The sequence below is a fragment of the Gadus chalcogrammus genome, chromosome 6 (genome assembly GCF_026213295.1).
Source record: "Gadus chalcogrammus isolate NIFS_2021 chromosome 6, NIFS_Gcha_1.0, whole genome shotgun sequence".
Taxonomy (NCBI): domain Eukaryota; kingdom Metazoa; phylum Chordata; class Actinopteri; order Gadiformes; family Gadidae; genus Gadus; species Gadus chalcogrammus.
Window position 1 is genome coordinate 15,589,309 of NC_079417.1, and position 25,989 is coordinate 15,615,297.

Below are 25,989 nucleotides of genomic sequence, written 5' to 3' on the forward strand. Positions count from 1 at the left end.
GATATAACCATTCTGGGAAAGTCTGTGGGCTTACAGAGACTTTGCTATGCCTCATTATGCACAAAGTAGTGTGCAATAAAATTATAAAGTTACAGGGAGCTGTGGGTGCTGATGTACACTAATTGACCAACAATTTAATCCAACACGTGTTGCTCGTCAATAATGTAATCCAACACGCGTTGCTCATCTTGCGACAAGTGCACATTTCACGTAATGTTGCAGATGGAGAAAGAGATTTTGTTTTGATTTGTTACTGAATACAGTGAGAGCAGAGCTCTCACTGTATACATTATTTTTGTATGCAAGGATGAAATGTTCATTCAAAAGTAGGATAGATAATTGTCTTTTACTGTGGACGCATTTCTTATCAATGGATCAATATTTTATGTTATCCGAGGGAAGATTTCTTTGAAAGATTGTCTGCCCGTAATTAATTTAAGAGCGTGAATCAAACGGTAATAGTACATTCAGCATAACTTTTATGTGGCAGTTTTGCTGGAGCCACATTGCTGTAATGAATTAGATACAAAAAAGATATTCCATTACAGAATAATGAAAAACTCATTAAAATCGGCAAAACCATTCTCTAGTGATCTTATTGAGCTAATGTGAAAAATGAATGGTGGCCTCAGAATTAAATAAAGGGCACATTGTACTCTTTACGTTTATGAAATTAGATTTGTGGCAATAAATCTGCTCTGAAATATATATTGTCTAAAATAAAAGACCATTGAACAGCATGAGAACAAGGAAATGGTATTGCAAATTAAAGTGTTGATTTGGAACTCACATCAGACATGGCTTTTGAAAACACCTATTTTTGAACATCTTTGCAAACTCTTGGCAATGCAATTTCCTCTTGCAAACATGCTTTGATTGCATATCGGATGTTTGCGTGGATCAAAACTTTGAATTGGTTTCAATATTTATTTTCTACTGCCACGTTATTTCTGAGACTTGTTCTAAACATCTCCATTTGCCAGCAGCACCACGGACTGACCCCACTTCCCACTTCTACCACCTGACTCTTTTTCATTCCAACGCCTAGTTATTTATGCAGCATTTGTTTATCTCAGAATTTCTGTTAATCAATATGCTAATAGCTTGGATATCATTTAATGTTTGCAATGCTTTCACCTGACCATTGGTTGAGTGACTGGTCCAATGTCAACACACACAGACTCCTGTATCCATGCAAGCCAATCTGTTGCTGTCAAAGCCAGTCATATTTTTGTAAGTGTGAGTAACTATGTGTCCCCTATAGTGTGTCCACCTTGTGTCAACTCTGGCTTTGGCTTGAGAAAAAGTGTAATACATGCACATAAACATCCTTGAGCAAAGGTTTTGAATGCCAAGGGTCCAAGTATCAAAGAGTAAATCAAGATAAAAAATAATCTATAATTGTAAGTCATCTTCATACTGGGTATAGGCTTGTTTGTCTTCATGTTATAATAGAAAATTATATTAGACAGTAAAACAAAAAATTTAACCTCAAAGAGGATGAGACTTTCGGGAAAATCCCATACAATAATATCTAGTAAATTGCTGGATTGAAAACTTTGAACAGAAGCCCCTGTAGCAAACTAATCACATGCCATATTGCCTCATCACAGAAAAACTCTTCGCAGCAATTTCCGGTCCGACCCAAAATAAGCCACTACATCTCCGCTGCTGCAGTGGCAGAATATTTGGGTCAAGGTGGGTCACAAATCAAAAAACAGTTTCATGAGCCATCCAGGAGGGCTTTCTGAGCGGGGAACATGCCCATCAGCCAACCGACACCAGATGCAGATGGTGGGGCAGCCCTACTGGGAGCCATAGGGACATGGCAACATAGCAAAGCAACTCATTACTGTGCTACAATCCAGCCCAAGTTGGCCCACTGGACAATGATGAAAGAATACCAATGGACAGCTGAACACATAGGACTCATTTCCCCAGCAAAAGTAAGCAGGTGAGGCTGGTCTGCTGCAGCTATGAGCTTAAAATCTCATTTGCGATTAGACACTGTGAAGCCTATACACAGGAAAAAAGTGAGAACTCAGAGAATGATGATCTACTTGGAACACAAAATGGATCGGTATTGCATATATTTACTTTAATCTGGCCTTGAGGTGTTCGTAGTACATCTCAGATTAATATGCAAAAACAAATTGCCGCTAAAGTGGGTTTTGTTTGTAAGAGGATTCTTTCCCTCTCTCCCTTAACTCCCTCTTCCTACCTTCTGTCCTTCCTAGGTCAGATTGTTCCTATTGTTAATCATAGGTTTGGTTGACATCTCATTTTAACCCATTATCTGTGTCGTCCTGCGCGCTCTCTCTCCCTCTCCCTCTCCCTCTCTCTCTCCCTCTCTCTCTCTCTCTCTCTCTCCCTCTCCCTCTCTCTCTCTCCAATTACACTCCTCCTTTTAGCCTGAGCATTCAATTCTTTCAGCCCATCAGAGCTGTTTGAAATGGCCTATAAAACCTATTAAGGTACATCAAATTAATTGAGCAATTAAATTCTCAAATTTCTCAGCCATAAACCCCTCGGACGACGTTCTCAATGACTAAATGCTACTTACGGCACTGCGCTACGATGGGTGTTGGTAATGTCGTTTAGAACCACCCGGGGCGGAGCACCTCAAATGGAACCCCTGGGCCCATCTCTTGAGAGGAAGACGTGACCACTTTTTTATCAGCATCATTGAATCTTAGTTCTTCTTCTTCTATTTCCCTGTTTTATTGTGTTTTGCATTCAACTTCTTCCCAGTTGGTTGCATTTGATAAACAGAGTCGGTCTTCTACCCTCAAAGGTCTGGTGTCTTTGGAACTTCACATTTCCGTACCTACTGCACTATCGGTGTGTTACTTCTCCACTTTCACAACAGTGGGATTTCTTTCACTTGTTTCACTGAATAAAAAATGTTATCCACAAGATAAACAAGAAGGGAAAGAAAGTGATGGAGGAATCAAAAAAAGGAAAAGCAGCAATATTAACTAAGCAAAAATCTGAGATGCGCAGAGAGAGATATTCTGTCGACCGCCTTGAGCAAGGAAACATTACTAAATTGCATCAATACTTCATGATACAATCCTAAACTACTGTGGATCCAGTGCAGGGAACCCAGCCTCTCCTCCCTTGTGCCTCCTATCATCTTTCCACCTAAACGTATCGGTTGCAGAAAGTGAATAGTCATTTATCACGGAGGTGTGTTTAAAATCTTCCCTCTAGCCCCGCTGAACTGAACTGCTCCATCATTCACATACACAACCTAAAGCAGAAAACATCCTTGCACCAAAACATTCTATCAGTTGAGAGAAAGAGCAAGGGCATAATTTACAATGACCCACTGTAAACCAATCCACTAACACCCGCTTAATCCTTCACTTTCACCAATCCATCCATCCATCCATCCATCCATCTAGCTGTCTGTTATATCCTTGAAGGCACCTGGTTGCTTGATATCCCCAGCTCCTCCACAATTTGAACCTCTCCCAACATAGCCTGGGAAATCCCATGGGAAGTTAAGTAGATGTAGGGAAGAAGCGATCAACCGTCAAAGAATGGGCGAAAAAGTGGATATGACGAGAGAGAGAGAGAGAGAGAGAGAGAGAGAGAGAGAGAGAGAGAGAGAGAGAGAGAAACTAAAGCAGATCACTAAAGCAGTGCTAAACACGTTTAATTCATGAGCTCATTGGTTTCTAGACTTTTATTGAGCAATAATTTGTTGGTCGTGGATTCAAACGAATAAATAGCAAAATCTACAATCGTAATAAACATAACAAAACATTGTGATTAAAAACGTACCTTGTTAAAATCCAACACAATAATCATAAAAAGTGGCATCACTGTCCATGATTAATCACTGAACACACTTCAGGGCAATCTTTACCATTGGGCCGCCATGTTTCACATGACCCCACATCAGTGAAAGATCTCAGGCAATAAAGGCCGGCACACACACACACACACTAGACAAATCATATTGTCGTTTCTAACATCAGTGGTGCGCTCATCCAGATAGCTGCAGCTGCGTAATTGACTAATAAACATTCAACCAAAGGTCATTCAATACAAATGCTGACATCCAATGTGTGGGTTTGCTTGCCTGGATATACAGTGTGTGTGCTCCTGCATAAGTGTGTGTGTCCGCGTGTGCGTGTGTGTGTGTGAGGCGGGTGGCGCAAGTATGCAATAGACGAGCTGTCCGTCACAAAAAGCTATCCTATAAATAAACCGCCGACTTGTGGAGTGACATGCAGCATCGTAGCGGACTCCAATCTATTTGTGTCCTGTTAACAGGGGCAGCCAAACCCCGCCCCTCTGCCCTGACCCTGGGAGCCTGCGACATACATGACACGGCTGTCACTCTTGGCTTACCTTGTGCCAACTCATCCACCCCTGCCTTCGCCAGATATCACCCCCATTCCCTAAGCCGGCACCCACACATACTGTACATGGGTGGCCGTTTCTTCCCTCTCAACCATCTCTCCCTCTCCACTGCTCCGTCCCTCCATCCATCACCGTGGCCGACCTGCCCAGGTCATTAGCCCCAGAAATGACTCTTTTGTTCCTCTAATTAGCCTAATTATGGTTGTCAGTTATAACCCGGGCCTCCACGGGACCCCTGTGATCCTGCTGTGGCTCCCTCTGACCTTGGTTAGAGGGAGAGAGAAAAAAAAAAGAGAGAGAGAGAAAAAAAAAAAGAGAGAGAGAGAGAGAGAGAGAGAGAGAGAGAGAGAGAGAGAGAAACAGAGAGAGAGAATATTTCTACCTCCAACCTTGTCCACATCAGTACACTGCTTGCAGCATTCTTTATTCCCTTCTCTCATCATTTTCCTGCATGCTGATATTATCTATTCCGGTTTAATTTTGGTCATCATGTCAGTCCTAGTGTGTCCTACCATGTCAGTGCTAGTGTGCCGAATCAATTACATTTCTATTCCCAAACTTCAATTTAGCTTTGACCAGGCACCCCCATCAACCCTTCATTGTAAGGAGGTTACAACACCATGTGCCCCCGTTTCAAAGGCTTCAACTCTAAGGAAATAGGAGGGAATAGGCTCGTTACTTGACTTGACTGTACTTTGATAACGAGTATTAGTCAGGAAGCATAGTGCTGCCCCATGGTGTACTAACTAAGATTAATGCAATCCATTACTGCTGCCTTCAATGTTCTGTTGGCAGACAGCAGTTTGTGTGCATGTGTGTGAGTGAGGTTGTGTGCGCGTGCATGCATTTGTCCATGTGTGGGAGGGTTTGTGTGCGCGTGCATGCATTTGTCCATGTGTGGGAGGGTTTGTGTGTGTGTGTGTGTGTGTGTGTGTGTGTGTGTGTGTGTGTGTGTGTGTGTGTGTGTGTGTGTGTGTGTGTGTGTGTGTGTGTGTGTGTGTGTGTGTGTGTGTGTGTGTGTGTGTGTGTGTGTGTGTGTCTACTGCGCTTCTATGCATGTATAAGTAGTAGCATGGAAACTCACTGGATTATTCTCCAGGGGAAGCAACATATGTGCCGCCACTTCCCTTCTATTTAAATGCACTTTGGTTCCCCCCACCCAGTCGCATATCTTCCTTGCTCGCTAATTGCCATCTACCTGCTCTAATTAACCGGACGCTCCATAACAAGGAACGCCTGTCTACTGACATATATATGCGCGCACAGGCATCCTACCGCCAGTGACACATTAAGGTCATCAGCATGCAGAAACATCCACCACTAAAGTAAAACCATTGCATTAAGGCCTGTTTGTGCCAGCATGGAGCCAATAAAAGACATCTCAGCCTTTATTGCGCCCCTCGGACTACTGGCACAGTGTTTAACAATAATGCAGTCTCCTCCGAGAAAATTTGCGCAACGGCTGGAATTGTACTTTTGTTCCCCGCTGTTATGTCTTGGCATGGTAAAAGTTAGCATAAAAGGTGTGTTAAGTGTTTGTGCACACACGTAGGGTCACACATGCAGACACACACACACGCAAAGATAGAGTACACACAGAGATATAACACACACCCATATGCCTATACACACACACAGTGAAGAAACAATTGAAAGAAGAAATTTCAAGAGAAATAAGCGACTTAATTAGGGGAATGTTGTGGCGCTCCCTTAATTTTGTGGGCAGCTTTTGGCTGGCCCCAGTGTTTTCCTTTTCCCAATTACTAGCAATAAAGCACAATACCTCAAAGAACTTTAAAGAAGACTCTGCAGAAGAGTTGCCCAAGCCACAAAAGTATCCGTCACCAACGACCTTGGGGTCTCCTTAAAATTGATGAGATAAGATACATTTATCCACCAGCCTGTCGGTTCATCCATCCTCCCCTCCTTCATTATTATTTCTTCTTCAATCATTCCCTCACTTAGTTAATCATTAATACAACTATACAGGGTCTCAAATGTTGGTAAGGTGGATACCTACCTGCCACTAATTTGCAGAGAACGATCACGACGTCTCCAAACAACAATGTGCTGGAGTAAACAGACTCTGTGGCTGGCACTTTGAGGCCCTGCCCGAATCTATCTCTCTCTTTAAATCTTAACTCTCTCTCTCTTTCTCTCTCCCCCTCTCTCTTCCCTTCTCTCTCTCCCCCTCCCTGGAACCAAGAGGAAGGCTCAGTCAGTGTTTAAGTATCCTCCTCTTGGTGCTCAGAGGATAATCTCATGTCTCTCCCCCCTTGAGACCCCTTCGCATCCTGAGACACCGCCGGCTGCTTCCTCTGCTGCTCTCTCTGCCTCTCCCTCGCTCTCTTGTGCACATACACACGTGTACGCAGACGCAGACGTACACTTGTTGTTTGCACACAAGCACGTCCTGTCTTGCATGCATGGAATCACAAAACAGCCAATTGGACAGGCAGATGCTCCAGCCCACAAGTGCAGGCCCACATGGACGCCGGCCAAAACACACGCAGACACAGAGCACGAACACCGGTGTCCACACAATACATGCACACACGCGCATGTTCCGATCATCGCTCAAGCGGGCAAGAAAATACCTCTCTATGGTTGATCCTCAAGTCTTCATTTTCAGTACGCAATTATTAAAAATGTATTTATATATAGTGGTTTATATGGATAATATAGGCCTTACAATTCCCATCTCTTTAAACAATGATATTGGGGTGATAAGTGGGTGGGTAATATGTGGGTGTGTGGGTGTGTGCGCAAAGTACGTGCGAGCTTGTGTGCGTGCTTGTGTGCGTGCATGTGTGCGTGCATGTGTGGGCACATGCATGCTTGGGAGAGAACAAGTCTGTGTGTGTGTTGCAGTGTCTGTGTGAGGGTATGTGTGTTGCAACTTTAAAAAGGTCAACCAGTGTAGCTGATATCACTGTCCAAGTGTGCTTTGAGCAGCCTATTAATCTCAATATAACAACAACCTCAATAAAAAGCTCTTGGACTGAATCTCAATATAAAGGGCCTGGATTGACTGTTGATGCTATTATTCTGTATTGGGTTCCGAGTTTCGTGTGATCGTTTTTGTTAATGACGCCGTTAATGGATTAGGTTATGCTTGACTGACTTTTACTGAGTAAGATTAAATGCATCTTCCCATTTATTGGAGGTTGACTATTGTTCATTTTAGAGATGTTAACAACACCGAACCAAACTGTGTATTTAGAATAGATCTAGAATATATTAATAAATACGAATAAAAAAACATAGCGTTTTAGATACTTCTAGGAATAGCGTACATAAGCCAACCTTTTTTCTAATTGAACAATGTTGAAGTATCCCATATGTCATGAGAAGTCTCTCTTGTGTCCAAAACAAAATAAGAATTAAATTCCAGGACAGTTTGATAGCCCCGTCTCTGAGCATGACATTTAGTTAGTGGAAAAAACTCTCAATTCAACACTCACAGCACTCACCACAATGACCTTTAGACGTCCCTGCTGCCAACAGCCATATCTTTATTACACACACACACACACATGTACACACACACACACACACACACACACACACACACACACACACACACACACACACACACACACACACACACACACACACACACACACACACACACACACACACACACACACACAAACAATTATATATTTTAATAATAATTATATTATAATTGTGTTAATTTTTTACAGCAATGGGTAGATCAGATTGCTTGCTCTTGATTCGAGTATTTAGCTCCAGAGGGGCTGTGAAGACAGTGGATAGAGTGGGCATACTGACCCACTTGAACCACTGCTTGATTAACTGATAACTGAAATAGCTGAATGTTTCTCATTATGCCATTTTGTGTCATACAATTTAATTTGGTGAATGTAATTGAACATAGGTTAAATATTGCAGATTAAAACAACAGCAGAGGGGCAAAAGAAAAGGCAATTAAAAAAACAACAACACAGCAAGAGAATAATGATATGCTGGTATAATGTGCCCATAAGTGCATATTAACCCCAGCAGATGTAAATCATTCCCCTAGCCGTTATGATATGATTGGGTTAGCAGTGATGGATGGATAGGCGAATAGATTCATTGATTACAGATGCATACATAAACCTGGGTCAGGCGTCTCTGCTCGGCCCCTTGGGGACAGGCAGACTTATCTGTGAGGAGAAGCTACCAGCGTGAACCCCACTGAGCAGAGTGGAGTCACGTGTACCCCTAACTCACATAGCAAGGAACTGGTTTTCCTGATAAAATGAAGTGCTTAGTCATTTCACCAAAAGATGAATTCTTAGTATTCAAACTAGTACTCAAAACTTAAGACTCCTGTTGTACTTTTCCTCATATTTCCCAGATGTATTACGTTGTTTAATAATTGCTTTCTGGCCTCAGAAAAGGGCAGGATAGTCCAATGTTCAGGGTGTTTTGACTCCCAGCCATAAGGGTCTTGACCAAACCATGATTCCCAGGGTCTACATATAAGCATCCTGGAGCAAGGTCAGGCCTAAAACCCCTACCTGCTTTATTAATTAAGCGGTTTTAGAAAAGGATGTGCTTCAATGAGGAAACTATTTGTGTTACTCATCCCAGTATTTGGCCCAAGGTTTGTAGCATGACCTGAATAAGACAGCAGCACCCTACCTGTTGGTCTCCTTTCACCACATGCCGCTCACTGCTTCCAGCACAGACAGAGTGAGACATGTGTGGATGGATGGAGGGAGGGATGGATGGATGAATGGATGTGTGGAAAGACAAGAAAAGAAAATGAGACAAGACAACATTACAAATGAAGATGTTAAGGTGAAATTGTCAGGCTTTACTACTTGCATTGCATGTCGACATGAACATGGACATGAATACAGACCAAGGGGGAGGGGAGAAGCAGACTGACACATTGACACTGACATGGAGGGGAACGGTTATGTGTGCCGACAGATCCGGGCACATGATGTGGACAATCCTGAAAACAAGCCAAATACATACTGGAGAAGCAGAAAGGCATGGTATAACACATGATGGTACCATATACCATCATATAGTATTCCATATAATATGGAATAGGTTCGTTATTTTGGAGAAAACATAACAAAAGAAGATAGCAAATGAATAAAGTGTTTGAAAATGTGTGTATGTTTTGATTTATGCATGCATCAGCAATGCACTCACATAAAACACGGTTTCATACCATAACACAACACACACCAAACAAGATTGAGGGGTTCGAATGCCATTGCACTCAAGCACACACAACAGTTAAAAAAACAGACATTTAAAGGCACTAAAGATGTGACATAAAGAAGAAAACACACACACACACACACACACACACACACACACACACACACACACACACACACACACACACACACACACACACACACACACACACACACACACACACACACACACACACACACACGCCGACTTTGATTTAAAACTTCCATTCCAATCCAGCCTGTTGTAGTGAAGTGCATTCTGGGAAACCAGAGGCGACAGGAGCCGGGGGATTGGAGGTCGGCTGGAGGAGAACAGCGGGGCAGAGAGAGCCAGCACTGTGGGAGGTCTGGACAAGGAAGCGGGGAACGGGAGAGGAGACGCGGAGGAAAGAGAGGGCGGGAAGATGAAAGAACAGAGGAGGAGTACTGAGCCACACCGACGTGGGTTTGGGGCCCGGTGAGTCAGGTCTGGGAGGATTAGACACGGTCAACATCTGAAGGCTGTGTCTGACTGCCACGCTGGTCATCAGAGCGGCTAATTGCCCTTGTGAACGGTGTGAAAGTGACTCGTGTTAGAATGGCGGGTCACTGAGGGGTTTTAACGCCTAGGGCTGTTGGTAGTTCTTCCGATGCTTTGTAAATGTAGGGTCATGGAAGCCCTTTACCAACTGATTAGGCCTTTTCACTCGGTGTTGTGGAGTTACGTGACGAACGGCTGCTGTGAAACCCCCTGGCCCAACGTCTCTGTGTTTCATAGTGGTTTCGCTGGTCTGGATCTACTTGCAGTCAAGGCAACTGAACCCCTCCCGGCTCTTCCTACGTTGCTCTTTGTGACCTCTGGTGCTGTTGTTGCCATGTACTTTACTTTACTTTATTTAGTGAGGACTTGCTCGTGTGCCTACTGGTGGTTTGTGATCCAAGGCATTCTGAGTAGGATCTGTTGGCTGCACAACTTTAATAATGCATGCGTTTCAAAGCTTAGCTTTGAGGTAGGTATAACAAAAGTTACAACAGCCAATCAAGTTACATCAGGCACAGCTGAGCTGGCTGTAGCATCAAAGTGAGGGGAATGGATCCTGGAAAAGGAGTGCAGAGGGAGATGTTTGCCCTTAGAGAAATATAGGGGAAAAGGAAATTACCAAGACAAGTCCAAGTCAAAACTGCAGGTTAATGGCCTGGATTGCCGCGAGACATGTTAAAGAAGCAAACACACACAAGCACACACACACACACACACACACACACACACACACACACACACACACACACACACACACACACACACACACACACACACACACACACACACACACACACACACACACACACACACACACACACAAATGCATTCACGAATGACTACATACGGACACACTTTTGCAATTAAACTGAGCTCCTAATAATGCCAAACCACCACACTATAAACCCATGTTTAAGCCACAAATATGGTCGTTGATAGTGAATGTGCGGGCCAGAGAGAGGCAGACGACAAATGGGAACCAACAGAAAGGTTCCAGAGAGCAGGAGACGTAATTGAAAGGAAAAAATACATTATGAACCGTGAAAGGTAGGGGAGAGCTGTTGTGCCAGAATGAGGACTCAAGTCGCTATGATAAAACCAGTTATGGGTCAGCTCCCAAGCTCATTGAAGACCTCGCACCACAGTATTTGCAGTCGGTCCAACTCTATATTCATGAATCTTTTTTCCTCTGTGTTTTCAACCTTTGCAGATTGCATTACTATTAAAAAAACCATCAAGAAACATACAGTGCAGTACATTTCAATGCCGAAGGACCATGTTTATCTCTCCCCTATCACTTCTCTATTAGCCATCTCTCACTTACAGTTCCCCGCAAGGATATTCCACCTCTTGCTGCCGCGAGTCACGTTTTCCCTCCACTCAGTGAAGCCCTGTATTCTGGTATATCATTACTCCTCCTCCATCTTTTCCTCTCTCTTTCCCTTGCCCTTCCTCCTGATCCCTCCATCTGTGTTTGTTTATCATCTCCCCATCTCCATGACTTCCGCCCGACCTCACCTTCCCTTTCATATTCTTCTCATCCTCCCCCCAACCCGTCCCCAAGCTCTACACTCAGTGTCATCGGCGAGGGACTCGGTTATTAAGAGGTCTGCGTGCCCTCTCTGCCCCCCGTCCCGCCCCCTGTCTGTCTGTCTGTCTGTTGGTGCCATCTGGGCCCAGTTAGGTGCTCGCCTCCCTGCCACGCGCTGCCCTGCCCGCGGGGAGAGAAAGTCGTTCACGGGGCCACGGATCTTATCACACAGACACAGAAACAATCACACACACACACACACACACACACACACACACATCATCCCACACCCATACCTTCTGGTGACTGCTCAGCCCCCCCCCCCCCCCCTAACCTGCGTGGCCCTGGGGGCCGCCGGGGGGGAGCTGGGGAGGACGGCCCACTGCGCCTCACACAGTGGGCCCTTCTGGCCCTATTCTGTCCCCTTCTGTGTGTTCTGTTTGGTCAGCGTTAAATGGGACAGGGAGCAGGGCTGGTGGCAGAGGTGGCACCGTCTTAATAAAAGTTTTTGAGGGAGCTTTTGGAGAAAAGTAAGTGTGTTCGACATTGCAGACTCGCGCACTGCAATGCTCTACTGCAGGGAACTTGTCTGACTGGTTGTAATGAAGTGGCTGATACTTGAATCGTGGGCCGTGTACTTAAAAGTTTAAACATTTTTTAAGGTGATGCAGGAATTATTCGGCTTGGGAGAAATCTTCGTGCCATGCTAGCATCACATTTTGTCAACAATGAAGACAAAAGAAAGAGCTCACTGAATAAAAAAAAGAGCTAAGCCAAAAAAAGGGCTAGGTGCAAACAAAAACAATATCTGAGGTGTGTTGGGTTTTTTAATAAGTAAACAGAACAAACACCAACCCTCTCCTCTCCTTCCAAGTTGTCGCCACAAGCCAACGCAAGCCTCCTACCTCGCCCCCGCCTCCCCCCCTTGCCTCAGTCTCTCCATCTCTTGGCAGCGTCTCGGTACTCCATCTCTCTCTCCTCTGTCATCTCCTTTGCTCCCCTACGGCAGCCCCTTTCATCCCCCCCCCCCCCCCCACATCGAACCCCTACCCCCAAACCCCTCTCCTCCACTCTGGTCCTCTCTGCTCTGCCTGGCCCTCATGTTGTCTGTCCCACACATCACCACATCTATCCATCACATCATTCACCCTCTCTCTCTTGTTCTCGATGCACCCCACTTTCTATCTCTCTCTCGATGCACCCCACTTTCTCTCTCTCTCTCTCTTATCTCCACCTCTCTCTCTCTCTCTCTCTCTCTCTCTCTCTCCATCTCTCTCTCTCTCTCCATCTCTCTCGCTCTCTCTCTCTCTTGCTCTCTCTCCATCTCTCTTGCTCTCTCTCCATCTCTCTCGCTCCCTCTCCCTCTCCCTCCCTCCCTCCCTCCCTCTCTCTCTCTCTCTCTCATCTCTCTCTCTCCTCTCTCTCTCTCTCTCTCTCTCTCTCTCTCTCTCTCTCTCTCTCTCTCTCTCTCTCTCTCTCTCTCTCTCTCTCTCTCTCTCTCTCTCTCTCTCTCTCTCTCTCTCTCTCTCTCTCCCCCCCCAGCTCAGAAGGGAGGCGGTCGAGGGGAGCGGGTCCTGGTCCCGGTGGGAGAGACAACCGCGGGGGGAGGGGCTGCCTCATTAGTGTGAATGGGAGAGGCAGGAGAGCATCCACCAGCTAGGGCTGTGTGTGTGTGTATGTGCGCGTGTGTGTGTGTGTGTGCGCGCGTTTGAGTTGCTCAGGCTATAATTAGAAGTCACAGCGAGCAGCGCTGGGATCACAGTTAGATAAGTGTTCTGGCTGCCAGCCAGGGTGCGGGAGCTACAAACGTATGCACACACAAACACACACACGAGACACACACAAATGTGCACAAAGGAGAGAGAGACACACACACACACTGCAGTAGTTTTTGACTGGCAGTGCGGGTTGGTTATTGGGGACAATTTGGCTCCAGCATGGAGTGGACCGCAGGATTACTACCTGCACTCTTTCAACTCTCTCCCAATATATATATATATATATATATATATATATATATATATATATACACACACATTATGTGACACATATATATATATGTGTCACATAAAGTGTGTGTGTGCGCATGTGTGTCTGTATGCGCGTGTGTCTGTATGCGCGTGTGTCTTTATGCGCGTGTGTCTGTATGCGCGTGTGTCTGTATGCGCGTGTGTCTGTATGCGCGTCTGTATGCGTGTGTGTGTGTGTGTGGGCGTGGGCGTGTGTGTGTGTGTGTGTGTGTGTGTGTGTGTGTGTGTGTGTGTGTGTGTGTGTGTGTGTGTGTGTGTGTGTGTTTACAGGTGTGTGTATGAGCACACCTGTCTATATGAGTAGCCCGTTACTCGGTCACAGGTCACAGAGGCAATAGAGGAGGATGCGAGGGGCTGTGACAGTCGGGGTTAAAGGTGACAGTGAAGAGTCCAGTGGAAGGGGTTGAGTTTTTAAATGCAAACAGAAGGAGGGATGGATGCTGCTCTAGGGGAACTAGAACCATGCTCATTCTAACACATAACATCGCTTTTGAGAGAAGTTAGATCGCATTTGAACTAAAACTGCCAGTGTTGGAAAGAATCATATAGCGACCAGCACTGGAACTAAACACAAAACAATCAGTACTCGAATTGAACACTTGGGGCATGAACCTTCTCTATGATCTTTTAATGCTCGCATAAGTGTATAACCCATCAGAAAAGCTCTGTAATAGCAACCACTAGCAATGAGGTGCACTGAGCAGGCTATCATACAGCAGAGAAAACACACACTGAACTCGTCGGTTGAACGCTCTGCTACTAGGAAAGGGGAAGGAGGTAAAGTGTGTTCTTGGGGTCCTACATATTTCATGTCTAGATCAATGGTTGTTTTTCTCCTGTGTACCACAGAAAGGGTAAATCAGGTGAGGAAACGAGCATCTCTTACACACATCCAAAAATAACCATAGCCAAATCTATAGTTGGTCAAACGCTTTGCTGGTTTGCACTGTATATATTGTAATCGTAAATTGTTTTTGCTGTGTATTTAAGATACATTAGTCAACTTTAAGGATCTGTACAGTTTGTATACTAAATACATCTAAAATTATATTACGTCGTTTTATATTATTGGAAACTTAATCACAGTAAAATGGATGAAAATAGAGAACAACGCAACTAATGAATAACAAATACAATGCGAACGATATCTGTTCTGTTAACGCAACAAGATCAGAACCATAATTGAGGTTATCATTTCTGGAGGGTCAAGTCGCATGGGGATAGGTGCAGAGGTAGGCAGCATTCCTGGCTAGGATACAGGAAAAGACGACATTACAAATAGAGGGGCCCACTCATGCTCAGAGACCTGACATGCTCATACATGGCTCACACCAGCCTGTGTTTCTACTGCTCACTCTGCAGTAGTGCTCATACAACTCTGACAATCCAGTCTTACATTCCCCTTGATTGAAGACCATTTAAATATGATGTCTGCCGGTTCTTTTTATGAAGGAAGTTACACATAATAGTCCTAGATTAAAGAATTAGTAATAAAGTAACTGACTTAGGACATTATTAGAATGTCAACCACAACTAAGGGGAACGTTCTGTACTCAATTTCGAATAAAACTTCATAAATGGAAGAAATCCTTCCAATCACTTGAGTGATTGGAACATGTGAAGTCACACAGTCAGTGTGAGTGCAGTCAATTGGGTGGAGGAGCCATGCATGATAACCAAGTATCGCTCTGAAGACCCCCTGCAGACTGATCCACAGGACCACCACTACAGGCGGGTCAAGTCAGGTGCCATAACAGAGACACTCACTCATCTGTCTCCTTGACGACAAAGATGTGCCGGCGTGCGCCTTGCTGCCCTGGAAACAGAACATACAGCGACACACACGGGGCGACCAATGAGGAGACAGAAAGGGGATGAAGAGACACAGAGTATTGTTAGATACGGTGAGAAGAAGTCATATAAATATATATAAATAAAATACCTCAACACATTTGACAGTGTGTTTCAGACAGCAGACAACCCTTGAAGTGATCAGTCATTCATCAGACGGATTCAAACGAGCATGCACTGCCAAGCATTAGCCACGTGACTAGCATAGTCTTTCAAGATTCTTCTCTGTGGTTCGGCATGTGAGAGATAAATCATTCTGGGGTGTGGGATAAGGAAAAATTGATGAAGATGAATAAAATATGGCTGCCTTTTCACTTTTTCATGTGCCAATACAAAACACACTATGGACGCGCACAAACACACCAACACACACACACACACACACACACACACGCGCTTGTATTAAAAAATGCTTACAAGGAAACGCATGCACACACAAGTACACAAGTTATGGGCAGACGCAGAGTTCTGAACAGAGGTCCTAACGCACTGCATCATGGGTTCGAAGAGGAGAGGGTAGGGCAGAGCAGAGGAGAGCAGAGACATGTAAGGAGCTGTATTAACAATGAGGAAGCTCTGACCTATTGCGAAAAAGAGGAAAAGGGTCATGGAAGAGCGATGACAGAAAGATGAGGCGAAAGATGTGGGGAAAGAAGCACAGAGTGACGGCAGAAGAGAAGAAAAAGCAGGAAAAGAAAGATGGATAAGAAAAGAGTGACAGTAAAAAGGGAGAGAAAAAGAAAGGATTGAGAATTGGGGACATGAAGATAGAGAGCATGGGGGGGGAAGGAGAGGCGGGAGATCAGGGAGGGGAAAAGAGATAAAGATAGCGGGTTGAGGGGCGAATGAAAGCTCAGCGCAGAGCAGCCAGGGGATTAATAATAACCAAATACATATTTTGGAGGTAAAAAAAAAAAGTACCGAAAAAAAGATCGGTTATGGTTTGGGCAGTTGAAAAAGACAATAAAAAAAAAAGGACAGAGATACTACTGCAACAGAAACGACAGAGGTCCAAGAATACAGAGCTAAGTAGGGCAAAAAAGTGACACTCTTCTCTCTTCAGCCAGGGCAGAAAGTAATCCAGTTTACAGGGCCCACATAGTTGCTACCAGCAACACAGTCATTCCTTCTCTCTCACTCTCACTCTCTAACTTCCTGTCTCTGCCTCAAGCCCTCTTTCTCGTTCATCCAGAGTGGAGGAGAGTGCAGCTATGAAAAGCACAGACGAGACACATTCACATGATCTATGTCATCATACATATTGATGCAGGCTTTCCCTGCCCTGCAGCCAAGCTATATAAAGCTTCAACAAATGGTCTTCATAAAAGTGTGCGGCCCCTGCATAAGGCTAGCCACGGCTATGCTAACACATGTCAGTTCCGCAACAACTGCATTCTGCTGCTGCCATTGCACAGAGAGCAAGACTGCAGGCAGATTCTGAACCCAAACGGCCTTTGAGCCATTGGTTCTGACTTGTTTAAAAATATACACACTATATATATGTATATATATATATATACAAGCCCCTGTCAGCTTAAGTGTTTTTCAAACAATGCTTGACATTAGTCTGTGTTTTTCGCCTCTTCCTTTTTCAGCAGTTTAGCAATCAAGTGAATACCGGTGGGTGACGCATTCAGTGAAAATACTGCTGGGCATTACTGGTATAACAAAGTAGAGCAAAGGTAATCAGTCTTACATGTGCCATGGTCTTTGAGTTTTTTCAATTCCATTTTGTGCCATTCAAAGGATAACGGATGACCCATAAGAGCTATTTTCATAAAGCCCTTATCACATTATAGGAGGCCGTTAGGAGATGGCAATGGGTATCAAACCTTTATTATGAAAACATTGTGAGAATGATCATTCAAAATCTTTATCCTACCCCCTTTAAAAAATGCATCCTCATTATTTAGAGCAAAAAATAATCCACTGGGTTCTGAACTGAATGGGGAAAAAAAACTTGAATCCCACTTAACACAGACTAAAGTGAGCATTCAGTCTGTGTGAACTGAATTCAATATAGAACTGACCCAATTAGTGAACAGAAAATGACCTACAATTTTCCCAATTTTGTGAGAGATGCATGCATTTAAGGCCAATTTATAGTTAATCTAATAAACCGACGTGAGTGAGGTTCTAGCGGACCTGCAGATGTTTGTATAGCACCCACATTTGGCAGTTTGGACTTGCGGAACCCTGTCAAAGGCTGTGTGTGTATCCTTGCCTCTGAAGGGAACATGTCCGCTAACTGCACACGCATGCATATCCATGTATGCATGCATGCACATCCATGTACACATACACACACTGGGGTTTGTGGTATTGAACAAGATTTGTTATGAGATTAATACAGTAAATGTTGTGTATTCTTAGGGTCACGGATATGCTAGCAGGAGCACCAGGGCAGTGAGTTTGTCTGTTTAATTTACCAAGCAACCATTTGTAACACCTAACTTGTATTATTTACACTAATAAAAGAAAAAGTGGAATTGAGGAAAGGCACCCAGAGGCCTTGTGTGTGTGTGTGTGTGTGTGTGTGTGTGTGTGTGTGTGTGTGTGTGTGTGTGTGTGTGTGTGTGTGTGTGTGTGTGTGTGTGTGTGTGTGTGTGTGTGTGTGTGTGTGTGTGTGTGTGTGTGTTTGTCTGTGTGTGTGTGTGTGTGTGTGTGTGTGTGTTTGTCTGTGTGTGTGCGTGTGTGTGTACAAATATCCACATGATAAAACACCCCTGTTCTCAGAGCTTGCTCTACTAACAAGTTGTCAACTTGTAGGAAGACGAATCAAGGCGTTGGTGTTGAAAAACTTGGCACAGAATCAATCGATGCACACAATCACAGGAGCAGAAAAAGATTGAGGAGAAATAAGGTAGAAAGAGACAAAGAAACAAACCCCATCTGTTCTCTCTCTCCTTCTCTCCCTCTCTCCCTCTCTCCCTCTCTCCCTCTCTCTCTCTCTCCATTTTTTGCTCAAAAGATAATACTGGTCTTTTGAGGATTCAGAAACCTTATAATAAAGCACAAGGAGTTTAAAATTATGCCTTGGTTTCTTGCGGAAACTCTGTTGGGCTAAGAATAAAGAATAGTCGGAAAATAGTTTAAATAGTTTTATGTGTTTACCAAAGGAAATAAGACCTTGACCAATTAGTAAACACTTCCTCTCCACTTTGCCTTTTCTGCACCAGCCAAAGTCACAACAAGGCCAGGGTAATGAGATTTGTGGTCTTTCGAAAGTGTTCTTGCTAATAAAAAGCGGTGCTCAAGATGGGCGATCTGAACGTGGGGAAAGCAGGACAGGCTTGTCCCTAGTGCGTTTCTGAAGAGGAGGAGAGGAGAGACAAGGATAAGAGAGATGATGATAGTAGAGACGAGCAGAAGAGAAGAGGAGAGGAGAAGAGGAGAGGAGAAGAGGCAAGGAGAGACAAGGATAAGAGAGATGATGATAGGAGAAGAGACGAGGCGAAGGGAAGAAGAGAGAAGAGAGGAGGCGAGAAAAGGAGGAGAGAGAAGAGAAGAGATGATGATATGAGAAGAAGAGAGGAAGAGAGGAGAGGAGAAGAGAGAAGAGAAGAAGAGAGAAAAGAAGATATAAGACAGAGGGTGAGAGAAGAGAAGCACCCAAACTTCTGGAGGGCTGACTTTGTGAACTTTGAGGAAGACATGAAAAGCCGCAGTAGGACTTGGGAAAGGAGGAAGATGCTCCAAAAAAAATAGAAAGGGGAATGGGTTTGTGTGTTTAAACCCACTCGCATCCGTGCGCGCTTGCGTTAGTGTGCATGTTTGGGTGCGTGTGTTGGGTGGTGGCTATGATGGTGGGTGTGGGTTGACCTCCTGAAACGGTAGAAGCGGTAGAAATAGCTGCCCCACTTGTAGACACACTTTCCGTCACTATAGCAGACTGTCCTCAAAGCACGGGACTGGGGTAACCTATATAGGTCTGTGCTGCAAGAGAGAGTGATATAGAAATAGAGGGAGAGAGAGGGAGGTGGGCTAAAAACCAGGCCACTCACGCTGTAAGCTACTGCTGAGTAAAGTCACCTGCGCCGCTAGCTGCTCGGTGCTAACGGACAGCCAGCTGCTCCTCTAATTAACGGCACATCCACTCAGGGGAACGGAGCATAAGGAGGAATAGATAGCCGCGGACTGGTCCTACAATAAATAGCAACGCCATACGGTGCGACCACAGCCCCGGCTTTCTAATCACGGAGCTGTGGTGAAGGCAAGGTTACCCTGTCCCCCAAACCCCTCTCCCTCTCTGTGTCCCTGCGGTCTTTGTAATCACAGTGTCCGGTAAGTAACGCTGATTAGGGGCCAATATCGCTGGCGGACTGTAATGAGTGCGGTTCGATCAGTGTGGTTGTGTCGGCGGCTTCCAGAACCGTTTGCAGCTTGGCCGTTACAGGTTTGGGTTCGTCGTTATCACTCTCTCAGCGCTTGGAGTTTCAACTGTTAAGGAGAGACTGCTGTCGATCTACTCTAGCCAATTAGAATGGAGGAATATTGGCTCCAGACACCGTATCATGTCTTTGGCTGAAGTACGTAAGTTAAGTTTTAAAGAATGAAACTGAATTTATCTAGATTACTAGCCAGACAGGGCCAGACCAATTTGCAAATGTGTATTAGTCTGGAACCTCTGGGATCCTGTTTTGATTTTCAAGGGGCGTTATCAACAGGCATAGAGCAAAATGCCTCTGTATGCAATTGGATAGACCTAAAGCCAATCAGAGCAACGAAACATTTGAGTCATCAGTGTCAGCCATCCAATAGGGCACTGTGTATAGTCATTGTATTGTTATCTTATTACTCAGAGCAAAAAAAACAGGGGCAACATCCTGTAGCTAGTTACTGGAAATTATTCAGATATTCTCCAAAATTGCAGACCGAACAAAAAAAGTCATACATACTGTACATACACACCGGTAAGTACACTGGACACATTAGACTGAATGAGAGGCAAAAGCGGTTGGCAAATAGTTTACCAACTCAGGCCAAGAAAGTTCAATTTAAGAACTGAATGCCAGAGCTCTTAAGAGCAACAAGGTAAATAATAAGAGATTAATGCTGTCTGAGACATGGCCACACAGAGCCACACACTGAAACACCCAATAATGGGTGAATTATACTGTCTGCATCCTAAATGGGACCTATTTGACAAAACTTACCCGGACACGTTCAAAAGGAGCTTTATTGATGATATAATACAAGACTAATGGCTTCGGGAGAGTGGGGAACAGAGAGACATAGCGAGAGAAGGTGTGTGCGTTTGTCTGTGGGAGAGTGATAGAGAGAGCAGGAGAGGACAAACCCATGAATTTTCTTGCATTAGTCTCCAAACTAGCAAACTAGCAATTACTCGAAGCCATTTCAATCTGTATTCGGGGAAAAAAAGTGCATTAGGCAGTAAAGGCGCCAGGGAGATATTTTAAGCACTAATAGAGTGCGTGTGTCTGTGTGTGTCCGTTTGAGTATGTGTATGAGAGAGACTAAAGTCCATTCCATAACTAGTGGGAGATGGTGTAAGACAAAAAAGAAAAGAAAAAGACAAACAGGCTTTACGAATAACTATAGTCATGGAGAGTGGAGATAGCAAGTGAAGGAGATGAAGTACTGAGAAGCAATGAGTGAGGCTAGATAAGTGATTCATCTCAAGACTAAAAAAAATCTATCGACCTCAATTCCTTTCTGGGAGCTACATGTGTTCAAATACGGAGAGTGGAACTTATACTCAACATCTCAAAAGGGTAAAAACTGCTTAAAAAGGTTGGATTTTATTGTCACTGTCATAAGTAAAAAAAACTGTTTGTGCACTAAATCAATCGAAGCAATATTAGCAGATAAAATAGAAAACAGATGTGGTTGTAAAAATTGTGTAGTTTGCATTCAAGTCGATGTTTTGTTTGACAGTTTTAATTCTTAGCTTGAGTGGGTACGATTTTATGCTCAAAATCAAACTCTATTATCCCTAGGGCACGTGGGCATAATGCACTTCCTTTTATGTATGGAACGCATGTGTGTGTGCCTGTGTGTGTGCTTGGCTGTGTGTGTGTGTGTGTGTGTGTGTGTGTGTGTGTGTGTGTGTGTGTGTGTGTGTGTGTGTGTGTGTGTGTGTGTGTGTGTGTGTGTCTGTGTCTGTGTGTGTGTGTGTGTGTGTGTGAACATGCACACTATACAAGATCAGTGCACTGTGTATCTGTTCTCCTACACAATGACAAAGCCTTAGCCCCTTGAAGGTATTTCCTGTCATCTTTAGGCACGGCAGCGATAACACAGAGAAAGGACTGCATTGTCCAGCAGCAGAGATGATGACAGAATGAGTTGAAAAGATAAATTAAATAAAATAAATAAATAAATCACAAAGGAAGCAAGGGACCCAAACCCCCAAACTTCCGCTACTGTTTCCGTAATAGGTGGCCATTTTTAGACAGTCATCCATTAAGTCCACTGTGCTCCCAAACTGTCAGCCCCTAGCGCAGCCAAAGAGGCCATGTCATCTGAGAGGGAGGGGGTTGTGTTCATGGCAGCCCCCGCCCCCCCCCCCCCCCCCCCTCGTACACTACATATTGTTGGCGAGTGGCCAACAATATCAATGTCAGAACTGTATCTATTTTGAGATAAATAGGTACAACCCGATGGATTAGAAGCAACTATTCTATTCCTTAAGGCTTCTGCAGGTGCAAAGCGAGATGTGCCACCATATTGAAGCAAAGAAGAGAAGAAAGGAGGAAAAGGAGAGAAAGCAGGATGGGAAGGTAGGAAGGAAGAGAGGGAGAAAGGAAAGGAAGAAAGCAAGGAAAAATGTAAGATAGTGAAGGAAGAAAGGAAGGAAGAAAGGAAGGAAGGATGGCCGGAAGGGAGGTGAGGGAATCAATGATGAGACAAATAAAGGGAATGCACTCAAGGGGGATAACATCGGAAAAAAAGGACCCAGAGAATGTAAAGGTAGCAGAGAGAGGAAAATTGATGGCCTGTTCTGTTTCAGCATATAAAGGTTGCTTGTTAAAAATTAAAAGCAATAGTTGCAGTAGAGGGAATGGATGGAGAGGAAGAAGGAAGAAGAGAAAAATAACATGATCTATCCGTATTAAGAGTGTGTACTCTTTTCAAATAATGGCCACATCTTCATGTTGCGCTCTCTCTCTCTCTGTGTGTGTGTGTGTGTGTGTGTGTGTGTGTGTGTGTGTGTGTGTGTGTGTGTGTGTGTGTGTGTGTGTGTGTGTGTGTGTGTGTGTGTGTGTGTGTGTGTGTGTGTGTGTGTGTGTGTGTGTGTGTGTGTGTGTGTGTGTGTGTGTGTGTGTGTGTGTGTGTGTGTGTGCTTGTCTATAGCTCACCTCGGGGCCGGTGTGCTCCGTCTGTGTCGTGCGGTCAGTCGTTTGGCAGTCCTTCGTCCTCAGGGCAGCTTTGGCACTCTCCTGCACACACACCACAAACACCCCCCCCTCATCAGTCATATCCGCTCAGCTTCGCGTTTCAACCTCTGTGCCACACCCATTCAAAAAAGGAACGTCTAAAAGAGAAAAAGTCCAACACTAAAAGGCTCAACCTTTCCCCTGACACCAGCGCCCACCCTGATTCACCCTCCCACCGCCCCCCCTTTCACCACTTCCCCTGGATATCGAACAGGTCATAAAGCAGTTCCGAGATGCACAGAAGCTCTGTTGCTGCCAGATATTGGCCCTGGGTCTCTCCAGAAAGTGCAGCAGAGGAGAGGGACTAATAAAAACGGTGACAGGCCCAGCAGGCCGGCCGCGAGGTTTTTCCAGCTGCTAATTCATGGGCTCTCAGTGTGAGATTTGAAGACCGGCAGGAGGAGTGGCTCTGGCCTCTTTCCTTCAAAAAACAGCATCTTCCAACGGGCCAAAAATCAATCCAAACCGGACCCTTACTTTGGCCTCACCTCTGAGAGAGAGAGAGAGAGAGAGAGAGAGAGAGAGAGAGAGAGAGAGAGAGAGAGAGAGAGAGAGAGAGAGAGAGAGAGAGAGAGAGAGAGAGAGAGAGAGAGAGAGAGAGAGAGAGAGAGAGAGAGAGAGAGAGAGAGAGAGAGAGAGAGAGAGAGAGAGAGAGAGAGAGAGAGAGAGAATAACAATTCCCCTCATCATTTGCCGCTGGCCCTCAGGGGCCAGGGTTTTAAGAAGAGCTATGTGCCGGTTATTAAATATTCAGAGGGTTTCTTAATGAATTACCATTATTGAACAAAATAACTCAGAACAGGTGTTGCGGGAGCACAAAAAGTGATGAGCATGCGTTAAATTCCTCCTCTGATCTCCACCTTAACTCTGCGCACATTACAATGAGCCCCTCATAACAGGCTGGCTACAATGACGAGTTACAATCTAACTCTGTTGATTAGTCACGGTTAGAGGAAGTGTGCACCGGGGGGAGGGGGGATGGGGGGGAAGAAGTGTTCCATGACAAAAAGTTGCCGTTGTAGCGCAGTACTTCACCGGTGAGAGCTGGCATAGGTGGGGGGACTCATAAAACGTGACAGCTCTTGCTTGGCGGCCAGCATGGAGGTCCTTCTAGGAGAAATAATTAAGGGCTCTTCACTGGCAGATTTAACAGAAGGTACGGGGAGGAGACGAGCACTGGGAGTACGAGGGAGAGAGAGAAGGAGAGCTTGCGATGAGCTGCCCTTTCCAATGTGAAATGCCGCGTCTTTATAGCGCCTTAGCCACACTACGCATTTCTCCTCTTTTGGATACGGGAAACAACCAACTGACTGACTTTCTCTCTCAATCCCACATAAAACCCAGCTCCTCAGACTAAACCGCAGCCAGAACCTCCGCGTTCAGGCGTCTATGAACCTCACGTTCCAGATGTAACACCTTAACACAGTTAACACAATGAAACACAGGGTTACGTATTCAAACAATTGCATGGCCGGTACTTTTCCTCTCTTGCATTTAATTTTGAGCCTGTGAAACACACACACGCGCGCGTGCGAGCACACACACGTAAAAGTAAAGGGAAGTATTAGACATTTAGCAGCCATTTTCATCCATACGATTTACAGCAAGTGTTTTGTAGTGTCATTAATTAGGTAGGTGTTTGGCATCTTGCTAAAGGAGGCAGTATGGGTACACTGCGGACATTGGGGATCGAACCAAGAACCTTTCGGCTGGAAGTCGAACATCTGAGGCACTCCACTTTCTTACCTCTTACTGTAAAGACCTCAACATTTGGCAGAAGGCGTGGATCAAAGAAGCCTGGATTGTGCCCCAAATTGGGATTTGACTCGGGTGTAAGGTCAGGTACAATCCATCAGTGATTTCATAAGCCATTTCGGGCTAGATACTTCTTGCCATTACCAAATTCAGGGAAAATATTTCTACAAAATAAATGTTATTTATTTCAGATAACAACAGCAACACACCTAATTTTGTCCCGTTGCCATGCTGTGTATCCCATGGAAACAGCAGCATAAACTTGTTACTCAGCAACTCAATAAATGTAGCACGGGCCGAAATATGGGGTAAGCTTTTTGATTTTTTCCTTGTGTTGTTAAACACTGATATATAGATGACCACGCCTCTTCAAATGACACTTGTGGTAACCATAACTGAAACAAATTCTTAACTCTTCAGGCATCGCAAATGTACTCTTTGTTTTAATTTTGACTCCCTTGATAGTATTTATAATTTCCCCTATCTTACGATCAGCATTCAGGCAGCGGTACTTTGGGTTAGTTATGACAGTACATCCTGTTGTAACAAATCTGCTGATGGAGTGTATGGGACAGGGGCCTTATATTCGTAAGCGGAGTAGCTGGTATGTGACGGCAGGACTGTGGCAGCACAGACACATGCCTGGATAGGGATTCACACTGTTGGCATGGGAACACATAGCTCGTAGTGAGCAACCTAATTCCTGCTAGATTCTCAATGCTTATACATCTCCATCTAAATCTGTGCGTAGATGTGACGGTGACTTGTTAGTGACGGGAGGTGTGTGCGCGTGTGTGTGAAAGACTGATAGTCACAGACTCGTGCCCTGAGGAGCAGATATTTAGTGATTTTACTGGTGAAGAAGGAACAAGAGATAGTAGAGAAATGGAGAGAAGCTTCTCAGAAACAGAGAAAGAAAGAATTGCTGCTGAAAGGCAGGAGGATGAAGAGGAGAAGGAACAGGATGAAGACAAGCCAGAGGAGGAGGAGAAGGAGAAGGAGGAGGAGCAGGAGGAATGTTGTAATGAGGAAGATAGTGAAAGCAAATTGTAAAAAAAAAAAAAAAAGTACGTAAATAAAGAAAAAAGATATGATGAAACAAAACACCCTACCTTTTGCAGGTAACTAAAGCCCAGTTCAGATTAAAGATTTACAATGAGAAAAAATGGCTTTGCGCCTGAAGCCATTGCATGGAATCTCAAGAGATTTATGTTTAGGAACGTATTGACCTTATTAAAGTATCTACACTTGTATTTATACATTGCTGGAAATGGATCACAACTGTGACTTGTTTGTGCAA

General features: G+C 44.6%; 1 protein-coding gene across 2 annotated transcripts in view; it reads right to left on the reverse strand.

Moving 5' to 3' along the window:
- ccser1 (coiled-coil serine-rich protein 1) overlaps positions 1-25,989 on the reverse strand; it is a 99,271-nt gene that overhangs the window by 23,071 nt on the left and 50,211 nt on the right. For both annotated transcript variants that reach the window (XM_056591519.1, XM_056591518.1), the window contains exon 10: positions 22,857-22,937. In XM_056591519.1, coding sequence (XP_056447494.1) covers positions 22,857-22,937 — 81 coding nt within the window. The remainder of the gene's footprint in view (positions 1-22,856; positions 22,938-25,989) is intronic.